The sequence below is a fragment of the Myotis lucifugus genome, unplaced genomic scaffold (assembly GCF_000147115.1).
Source record: "Myotis lucifugus unplaced genomic scaffold, Myoluc2.0 scaffold_719, whole genome shotgun sequence".
NCBI lineage: Eukaryota > Metazoa > Chordata > Mammalia > Chiroptera > Vespertilionidae > Myotis > Myotis lucifugus.
In genome coordinates this window covers 259758-269711 of record NW_005871767.1, presented here as the reverse complement: position 1 = coordinate 269711, position 9954 = coordinate 259758, and the positions used below count along the sequence as shown (strand labels likewise).

The 9954-nt window shown below is 53.2% G+C and overlaps 2 protein-coding genes across 2 annotated transcripts in view; one reads left to right on the top strand and one right to left on the bottom strand.

Annotated features, from left to right (window-relative positions):
- Window positions 1-56: 56 nt before the first annotated feature.
- Window positions 57-5475, top strand: ATG4D (autophagy related 4D cysteine peptidase). Its single transcript, XM_023746675.1, has 9 exons — window positions 57-213; window positions 298-471; window positions 747-1023; window positions 1097-1161; window positions 2874-3004; window positions 3879-3957; window positions 4034-4110; window positions 4194-4313; window positions 4903-5475. Exons 2-9 carry the CDS (start codon window positions 411-413, stop codon window positions 5074-5076), a joined length of 984 nt encoding a protein of 327 aa, XP_023602443.1. The 5' UTR covers window positions 57-213; window positions 298-410; the 3' UTR covers window positions 5077-5475.
- The window catches only part of KRI1 (KRI1 homolog), a 9724-nt gene continuing 4868 nt past the window's right edge, over window positions 5099-9954 (bottom strand). Inside the window, exons 12-18 of the mRNA XM_006105742.3 lie at window positions 9562-9632; window positions 9373-9461; window positions 9162-9288; window positions 8948-9078; window positions 6868-6932; window positions 6664-6762; window positions 5099-6041 (exon numbers count right to left, since the gene is read on the bottom strand). Of these exons, the coding sequence (XP_006105804.1) occupies window positions 5702-6041; window positions 6664-6762; window positions 6868-6932; window positions 8948-9078; window positions 9162-9288; window positions 9373-9461; window positions 9562-9632 (922 nt within the window). The 3' untranslated portion in view covers window positions 5099-5701. The remainder of the gene's footprint in view (window positions 6042-6663; window positions 6763-6867; window positions 6933-8947; window positions 9079-9161; window positions 9289-9372; window positions 9462-9561; window positions 9633-9954) is intronic.

Sequence of the window (9954 nt, the reverse complement as noted above, 5' to 3'; positions counted from 1 at the left end):
GAGAGGACGGGGGCTGGGTTCCCCGGGGCCACCCTGAGCCGGCGGGGGGGATGGTCCCCGTTTCACCGACGGGAGCCGTCGCTGCCATGACGACTGTGTGAGAACCGCCCTCTCGCTGCTGCTCCACAGGTTGGACAGTCAAAAGCCGGACCAGCTTCAGCAAGATCTCCAGCGTCCACCTCTGTGGCCGCCGCTACTGCTTCGAGAGTGAGGGTGAGCTGGCGGCCCCAGGCCAGAGTTGGGGGAGCCCCCCCCCCCCAGGTGTCTGTGTGGCCGCTGACACACCTGCTCTTACAGGTGACATCCAGCGTTTCCAGCGGGACTTCGCGTCCCGCCTGTGGCTCACCTACCGCCGGGACTTCCCGCCCTTGGCTGGGGGCTGCCTGACCTCCGACTGTGGCTGGGGCTGCATGTTGCGAAGTGGGCAGATGATGCTGGCACAGGGCCTCCTGCTGCATTTCCTGCCCAGAGGTGAGAGGCGGAGGGGGCAGGGCACACCAGGCTATGAGCCAACCGCATAAGTCAGCAGGGTGAGAATTGTTTGTAAATAAAGTTTAAAGTCACGTCAGAATTACGTAGAAAGTAAGTTCTGCCCCGGGGGAGTTAGAGTTGTTTATGTTTCAGGAATGTGAGAATTGTTAAACGTGCAGTCTCAGGGGCATTAGAATTGGGTGTAAAGCATGAGTAAATGGGAACTGTGACCCCCACACACTGGCACTGGTTGACTATTGATTCCATCCCACCAGACTGGACATGGGCGGAGGGTGCAGGCCTGAGCCCCCCTGAGCCATCAGGGTTGGCCTCTCCCAACCGGCACCACGGGCTTGCCCACTGGAAGCCCCCACGCTGGGCCCAGGGCGCCCCTGAGCTGGAGCAGGAACGCTGGCATCGGCAGATTGTGTCCTGGTTCGCCGACCACCCCCAAGCCCCCTTCGGCCTACACCAGCTGGTGGAGCTCGGACAGAGCTGGGGCAAGAAGGCAGGTGACTGGTATGGGCCATCTCTTGTGGCACATATTCTCAGGTGAGGACCACGGCAGGGGACACGGGAGCCACTGGGTACCCCAGGGAACTCAAGCCTTTCTTCCGGCCCCCAGGAAAGCTGTGGAGAGCTGCTCAGAGGTCACCCGCCTGGTGGTGTACGTGTCTCAGGATTGCACAGGTAAGGGGCTGCTAGCCAAGGTCATGGGGTTCTCATCCAGAGCCAGTCACTACTGCGGCTGCCTCTGAGGACCCGCCTTTCTCGGGCTGAAACAGTTCTGGGCCAGAGGGACCCTTGGAAAGGATTCAAGGCCTACTTGGGACAGATGCTCAGGATCCCTCTACTGCCTCTAGATCCAGGAGAGCAAGCTTCAGGGGCTTCTCCACAAGGATAGAATAAAGGACTTAAGGACTTTTAACTCTTACTGTAAACAGCTCTAACATGTACAAAAGTCTGGTCTTCTCTGCCTTGTAGTGTTGTTATAAGAACTAAGTGAGCCCTCGCTGGTTTGGCTCAGTGGATAGAGCGTCAGCGAACAGACTGAAAGGTCCCAGGTTCGATTCTGGTCAAGGGCACAGGTCTGGGTGTGGGCTCGATGCCCAGTAGGGGGCGTGCATGAGGCAGCCGATCAATGATTCTCTTCATCATTGATGTTTCTATCTCTCTCCCCCTCTCCCTTCCTCTCTGATATCAATAAAAATATTTTAAAAAATAAAAGAATTGGTATCAGGGAAGCTACAAAAACTAAATTTTTATGAAAATTGTAGGGGTTTGGGACAAGGTTCGATTTTCACAGAGAGCTAGTGTCTTAATCTGTTTAGGCTGCTACAACAAAAATAGCACAGACCAGGTGGCTTATAAACAACAGGAATTTATTTTTCATAATTCTCAGGCTGGAAAGTCCAAGATCAAGATGCAGACAGATTTGGTGTCAGTGGGAGCCCATTCCCTGGCTTGCTTTGCTGTGTGCTCACATGTCAGATTGGGCAAGCAAGCTCTCTGGGGTCTCATTTTTGTTTCGTTTTTCCGTTCAGGTATAACTGACCTATAACAATATATTAGTTTCAGGTATATAATATCATGATTTGATATTTGTGTACAGGGTGGAGCAAAAGTTTACAGTTGTTCATATGGAAAATAATGCAATTAATAATAGTACAAGAGTAAGCTCTGTTTCATATACTCATGACTGTATACCTACTCTTGCCCCACCCTGAACATTGTGAAATGATTACCACACTAAATCTAGTTAACATCTGTCAATATACATCGTTTTTAAAAATTGGGGGGGTACCTCTTTTATAAGAGCACTTATCCCATTCCTGAGGGGTCCAGCCTCAAATGACATAATCACCTCTCAAAGGCTATCACCTTGGGATTAGGATTTCTACATACAAATTTTAGGGGACTCTAGCATTCAGATCATAGCAGCTGTGTCTCCAGAAAGGGTTGGATCCACTTCTCTGGGTACCAGCAAGGAAGAAGGGGGAGAATGGACAGCTGCAGATAAGACTTGAGTAGGAGGGACACACAGGGACATTGGTTGAGGACTGCTCTGTGCTCCCATTTCCGTATTGGCAAACCCAGAAACCGAGTCAGTGAGGACCAGTGGGGCCTGGGATTGGGGATAGGCTCCAGGCTTTGGGGAAGGCTCCACCTCCTCCTGGCAGTACGTTCTTCATCCGACTCTTAGGGTCTTGGTTGCTCTCTGTGAAATGGGGGCCCTGGGATTGTCTAGGGGAGTTTGGGGGTTCTGGGAATACTTCCTTCTCCACTGACAATGGGAGTGTCACCCCCAAGGGGTTGCTTGGATGAGATTGGACCCTGGGGTTGGAGGGTCACACTCTGAAGCTTGAAGGTTAGCAAGATGACCTTCCGCCCTGCCCTTCCAGTGTACAAAGCAGATGTGGCCCGCTTGGTGGCTCGGCCGGACTGCACAGCGGAGTGGAAGTCTGTGGTCATCCTGGTGCCTGTGCGGCTGGGTGGGGAGACCCTCAATCCCGTGTATGTGCCCTGCGTGAAGGTAGGTTCAGCCAGATACACCACGTCTCCCCCAGAAGCCCTCTGGGTTCTTTCAGTTTGGGTTAGGTATGTGTGCTTCCTTCATCTGTTTATCCAATAGTCACAGGGCACCTATCATGTGCCAACTGCTCTCTCAGCTGCTGAGGATTCAGACATAAACAGGCAAAAATTTGTGCCTTTTGGGGGGTGAACATTCTAATGACAGGCAGTGAATCTGGAACCAAGTAGACAGCCTGGGAGTTACAACTCGGACTGTAAAGGAACGAAAACTAGTGATGAAGGGCAGATGGGGGTGGCTGCACAACCGAGGAAAGCCCCTCTCTTGCCAGGGCACATGAAGAGCCAGAGGAGGAGTGTTCCAGGCAAAGGGAACAGCAAGGCTGGAAAGACCCTGGTGTGTTTACACTCAGAATAAAGGCCAGAGCTCTCCCCACAGCCCACAGGACCCTGGACCCTGTCCCTTCCTTCACCTCATCTGCTCCCACTCTCCTCACTCACTCCGCGGCACCCACATGGACCTCCTTACTGTCCTTAGAACACACCTGCCTCAGGGCCTTTGCACTTGCTGTTTCCCAAGATGCTGAAACATCACCTCCCAGTGAGGCCTTTCCTGATTCCTCTATTTATAATTTCAAGGCTCCCTTACCTCCTTTCTTCTTTCCCCAGTGCAGTCACTTTCCAACACATAACTCACTCATCTTGTTCCTTGTCTAACACATGTCAGCTCCATAGATAGTACCTTAGTCACTGCTGCCCCCCAGGGCCCAGCACACGCCTAGGTTCGCACACATTGGGTGTTTGCTAAGTATTTGTTGACAGACTGACTGACAGCACCTGCCCTGAGTTCTCACCTTTGCCCACTCTCCTCCCTGTAGGAGCTCCTGCGTTCAGAGCTGTGCCTGGGCATTATGGGGGGCAAGCCGCGGCACTCGCTGTATTTCATCGGCTACCAGGGTAGGCCTGCTCCATCACATTCCATCCTACCTCACCTCCCCCTTCCCCAGCCCCACTTACACCTCCTCCCCTGCAGATGACTCCCTGCTCTACCTGGACCCCCACTACTGCCAGCCCACTGTGGATGTCAGCCAGGCTGACTTCCCCCTGGAGGTGAGCTGGTATCCCCAGAGTGGGGTTGGGGGCATGTGGAGGAAGTTGGGCCCCCCTGAGCTCCCCTTCTTTGTCTGCCTCAGTCCTTCCATTGCACCTCACCCCGCAAGATGGCCTTCACCAAGATGGACCCCAGCTGTACTGTGGGGTTCTATGCTGGAAACAGGAAGGAGTTTGAGACACTGTGCTCAGAGCTGACCAGGGTGAGCAAGAGGACCGGTGGAAGGTGTGGGAGAGTCAGGGCTGGAGGGGAGAACGGACAGAGGCCTCCAGGCCAGCAGACCTGGGGAGGTTTGCCTCCAGGCTGTGTTGTCAAGGTTATCATCCTGTCCGTGTTACAAAAGCCCAGCTTTGAATAGACCCAAAAGGGGAATATGAAAAGTTAGGGGCTTTGCTGCCTTGGAGGACAGCAGCATTCAGGAGCTCAAGGACAGGACCCTCCCTGTCTCTTGGCTCTACTGTCCATCCCATCAAGGCTTTACCTTGTGGCCAGGGTCAGCTGTCAGCCACTCTGGGCACCTACCTCCCAGTTCGTGGGAAGGGAACCCTACTCTCCCAGCAGAGTGAAATCCCAGGGCTGCCTTTCATTGTCTGCATTGGGGCACATGCCGATCAGAGTCCATCACTGTCCTGGGGAGTAGAAGGTGCTGATTGATTGGCCTGGGTCACTGCCCTGGAGGGATGGGAGTGTTCAGGAAGCACCTTATAAATATACCTATTAGAATAACTGTGCCTATGGGGTAACTGGCGACTGCTTTTGGTACTGAGCTGCTTTCTCCCTCCTCCCACCAGGTCCTCAGCTCCTCCGCGGCCACACAGCGGTACCCCATGTTCACCCTGGCCGAGGGCCATGCTCAGGACCACAGCCTAGACAACCTCGGCTCCCAGCCAACTCTGCAGCTCCCTTGCACTGGGCGGCTCCTCAAGGCGAAGCGCCCCAGCTCTGAGGACTTTGTGTTTTTATAAAGGGATGGGATGGGGGAGAAGATAGGACAAACACTATTTATTTTTTTATTTATGTCACACTGGATGTGGGAGCTTGACCTCTGGTGGTGATGGTACTTCCCACTTCTCACCCCCTTAAGCGCAGCTGAGACCAGCCCAGGAAACCTCCAGGCTGGAGCCATTAAGCCAGGGACAGAGCCCAAAGGCCTGCCTCCTGCCACTTGGGCCCTCCTCACAGGGCGAGGAGGGAGGGATGGCAGATGGACTCCCAGGCACCCACTCAGGGCCTGACTCAAGTACTGTAGTTTGCACTGGACTGCTTGTGCCCTCACTGGCCTCAAAGCTCCTGTCCTGCTAAGGGCTGGTGGCAGTGTGGGAACTGGCTGCCTGGGGCCAATAAAGCCGTCTGACTTGACCTCAGCTATGGCCAGACAGAGCATTTGAGAGATGGGACCAGGGGGTATGTCAAGATGAGGTATGTCCATGTCTCCTGGGGAGCTGGAGTAGACTCAGCTTCCACATCTGTAAGAAGGGACTTCTCCCTTGCCCACAGGGAGACACGTGGGTCTGTACAGTCAATAAGGGGATGCATTCAGGGGCCTGCTTGAAGGGAGAGAATCTGAGGCCCTTGCCTTCTCCATTAAGCTCAAGGGCAGCTCTTGAGCCCCTGCTGCTTCCTCCTTTTCCGGGCCAGCAGGCGGAAGTGCAGCCTTTTTGGATTGAGGCCGAAGGCCTGCAGTCTCTGGCGGCTGAACTCCTGTCCTCCAAGAGTCACTGTGGGGCCCAGGAGTCGAGCCTTCTTGCCCCTCCTCCGCCTCTGGAGGGCTGGCTTCTCTGTGGGTGACACCGGGGCGGCCTCTTTCTGTGCTAGGGGGCTCTCAGGCTGGGGCTGCTTCCTGCAGGCCCCATCAGATGCCAGCAGCTGCCCCTGTGGGCCGGCTTTGTCCCTCTGTGGCTTCCCTGTGGCTTCCGTGGGTGTCTCTTTCCTGTGGGAAGAAAGCCCAGGCCAGCACAATTAGACCCCTTCCCAGTGTACATCCCCCATTTTACAGGTGAGGAGAGGAGAGGCTCAGATAGATGGCAACGCAGCAATTCAGGTGCCTGCCTGGAATTCACACGGGTCTGACACCAAAACTGGGTTTTTCTACTGAATCCTGAAGCTGGACTGTGTTGTTGATAATTCTTGTATTTGAGCCTGGGCTTACACTAAGCTATTCACATAAATTAACTCATTTCATCTTTAAATCAACTCTGGGAATTCCTGTTACCCCTGCTCCCTGCTGTATAGACCAAGAAATAACATGATGATAACAATAGCTAAAACCCAGCGGCACTTACTATGTTTTAAGCACTTCACATGAATTCACTTAATCCTCAAAAAAACCCAACAAGAAATGAGCCATCTTTATCCCCATTTTATAAATGAGGAAATAGGCTGAGAGGGGAAATGACTTGCCCAAGGTTATATAGCTGTAGCCCAGCCAGGATTTGAACCCAGGTCTCGGAGAGGGGGAGGGCCCAGTCCCAAAGTCATGCAACAAATAGCTGACAGAGCAAGACTCAAACCCTGGCCTGGCACCCCACCCTCCCCGGGCAAGCAACACTCACTCCTCTGAGCAGAGCGATTTGAAGATCTGCCTCTTTTTCCATGAGTTCTGGGCCTTCTGGCTGTACGCCTTCTTGTCCTGCAGCTCCTCCTGCTCCGACCTTTGGGTGCCCAGCGGACACGCGTGTCATTGGGTGCTCAGGGAGATGTCCATGCTTGCCTGTCTGCCCCTCCTCCCAAACACGTGGCCCAGCCCCACCCGTCACCTATACATGCAGGTCTTCTTCAGGGAGCACCACCGGTTCAGCTCCTTGTCGTCAGCAGCGAGGATCTGCATGGGAAGGGAGAGGGGTCCTGCTGCGTGAGCCCTGGGGGGGCTCTGACTCTAAGCCTTAGTCACCTCATTAGTCAAAGCAGGGTAATGCTGGTACCACCCAGCAGGGATGTCATGATGGTGGGGGAGAACTGATGTCTGTGGAGGCTAATGTTTTTTGCAGAGGACAACAGATAGGGAAACAGGTTCAGAAAGGGGTTCCTTGCCCCAAGTCATGCAGCCAGGAAGTGGCTGATTTCAGATTCCAGGGCCCTGTAGCCCTCACCCATGCACCATGGTCCCAGCAGCCTCAGGGCAGGGACCTCTATGCCAAGCACTAGATTTGCTAATTACAGGTAAGGCCCAGGTTCTCAACCTCCAGGCTCCTGCCTCCAGGCTTCAGATTCCTCATTTATGAGGTGGGCATCCCCTCAGAACCTATTAGAAGGTTGTTTAGAAGATTGAGTAAATGCAGATGGTATAAGCTCAATAGACATCAGTTGTTTTTTTAACATATTTTTATTGATTTCAGCGATGGTAAGGGAGATAGAAACATCAATGCTGAGAGAGAATTATTGATTGGCTGCCTCCTGCATGCCCCCTACTGAGGATCCAGCCCGAAACCAGGGCCTGTGCCCTGACCTGGAATTGAACCGTGACCTCCTGGTTCATAGGTCCATGTTCAATCACTGAGCCACACCAGCTGGGCGACAGCAGCTATTTTAACTGACCATGAATAGTCAAGCACTGACAGCCACATGGATAGCTAAGGGACAAGTGCCATCTAAAGAGTGACACATGGGTGCGGCCAGTGTGGCTCAGCAGTTGAGTGTCGACCTATAAACCAGGAGGTCACAGTTCAATTCCAGTCAGGGCACATGCTGGAGTTGCAGGCTCAATCCCCAGTAGGGGGCGCACAGGAAGCAGCCAATCAATGATTCTCTCCTAAGTAATGTTTCTGTCTCCCTCTCCCTTCCTCTCTGAAATATATATTTAAATATATATATATATATATATATATTAAAAATAAAATAAAGAGCCACACATCGTTTCAGCTTCAGGGACATGAGGTAGGGGCTGTCATTAGGCCTGTTTTATAGATGGGAAACAGGTACAGAGCCCAAGTCCAAGGTCACACAGCTGATGAGTGGCTAAGGCAGGATTTGAATCCAGGGCATCTGGTTCCAGAGCCCATCTAGTCTTAAAGGCCACCCTGCTGCAGAGAGAATAGTAACAGAATTAAAGGTACAGTTGACCCCTGAACAACACGGTTTGAACTGCATGGGTCCATTTATATGCAGGTTTTTGACTAATATTTATAATTTTTTTAATATTTTCCCCCTATTTACTTTATTGTAAGAATACAGTACATAATGTGTATAATATACAAATATAAGTTAATCAACTGCTTATGGAATCAGTAAGGCTCCCAGTCAACAATAGGCTATTAATATAGTCAGCCTGCATCTGCAAAAGTTGAATCCATAGATGTGAAACCCACAGCTATGAAGGGCCAACTATAAAGTTTTTGGGGAAGGCAGGGGAGGGCAGTTGGGGGCAACTGAGTCTTCAAGTGGTTGTGCGAGGCAGCAGTTTGCCCATATATATATGCATATTTTTGACTGCACAGGGGCCAGCAGTTACCTCCCCATCTCATGGAAACCCTCTGAGGTAGGAAATTTCAGTCCTGTCATTAGCACTATTATTCCTGTATTTTTTTCAGTCCTGTCATTAGCACTATTATTCCTGTATTTTTTTAACTTATGGAATTTAGAGAGAGAGAGAGAAAAACATCTACTTGTTGTTCCATTTATTCATGCAGTCACTGGCTGATTCTTCTATGTGCCCTGACCAGGGATCGAACCCGCAACCCTGGTGTATCGACAATGCTCTAACCAACTGAGCCACCTGGCCAGGGTAGTCCTATCATTTCTGACATGAGGAAACAGGTCCTGTGGCAGCAACCACTGGCTCTGCGCTCCCTCTTGCCTCCTGGGTGCCTCCCAGTGTCCCGCACCCGCCTGGGGCCCTACCTCTTCTGTGCTGAGCCCGAAGTCACAGGGCACGACAGTGCGGTACTTGAAGCGACAGGGTAGGTCGTCGATGATGTCCTCATAGTCCAGCCGGTAATACTCGTCCAGGTACTCCTCAAAGGTCTTGTCCCCTGTGTGGGTAGAGAACTGGGCTGCTGTGTGTGCTGGCCCTGCGGAGCCCCTGCTCGCCCACGGAATGCCCACAGAGCCTCACTGGGGTTGAACACAGGTTTCTCCTGCCCCACAGCTGCAGCAAAGGGTGACTTGCGCTTCTTCTTGCCCGTTAAGGGGGCCTCACGCTGCTTCTTCTGCGGCTGGCTGGGGTCGTAGTCAGCATCCATCTGCCAAGACATGCAGGTCAGGCCAGCCCTCGCAGCCCTTGGGACTTTCCAGGGCAGCCCACCCCGCCTCCCCATGGCACCTACATTGAAGTCTGGGTCCTCGCAGTGCAGCTCCTGCTGGCTCCAATCTCCACCCTGCTCCAGCCCAGTCCACGTGTCCCAGTTCCAGTGATCTGGCTCCAGAGGACAGACAGACAGGGATGAGCCCAGGGGGCTCAGGATTGGGACCTCAGGCTTCAGGCCCAGCACTCCACCCCCACCCAGTGACCTCACCTTCGAACCCTTCCTCTTCCTCAAATTGTGGCTTCTCCTCCTCCATTGTGCCGTAGTACTCGTCCCCGAAAGCATTTCTGCAGGGTCAGGGACCGGGGAGGATCAGCAGGGCCCAACCCCTTCCAGACAGCTCTATCCCTGCACCTCAAATGGCTCCCTAGCACCCTTCAGGACCCAGCTCCTGAAGCGGGCCTGACAAAGCTGGTCAGAGGACTCCTCTCAGACCCCACCTGCCCCTGCGGTCCCCATCACCACTCAGGCCCTGCAGGTTGTAACCACAAAGTTAAACGCCTGCCATTAGATTGAGGGGCTCTTGAGAGGGCAGGGACCTCTACGCTGCCCTAGTGCTTGCATACGGGACTGTCAGACTGGGCTCTCACCACTCCATCAGCT

What these genes read in the sequence shown, in the direction of transcription:
- ATG4D (XM_023746675.1), top strand. Translation starts at nt 411, where the DNA reads ATGTTGCGAAGTGGGCAGATGATGCTGGCACAGGGCCTCCTGCTGCAT. An exon ending in TGTATGTGCCCTGCGTGAAG is followed by an intron (nt 3,005 to 3,878) that starts GTAGGTTCAGCC and finishes TCCTCCCTGTAG; the next exon opens with GAGCTCCTGCGTTCAGAGCT. An exon ending in AGGCTGACTTCCCCCTGGAG is followed by an intron (nt 4,111 to 4,193) that starts GTGAGCTGGTAT and finishes TGTCTGCCTCAG; the next exon opens with TCCTTCCATTGCACCTCACC.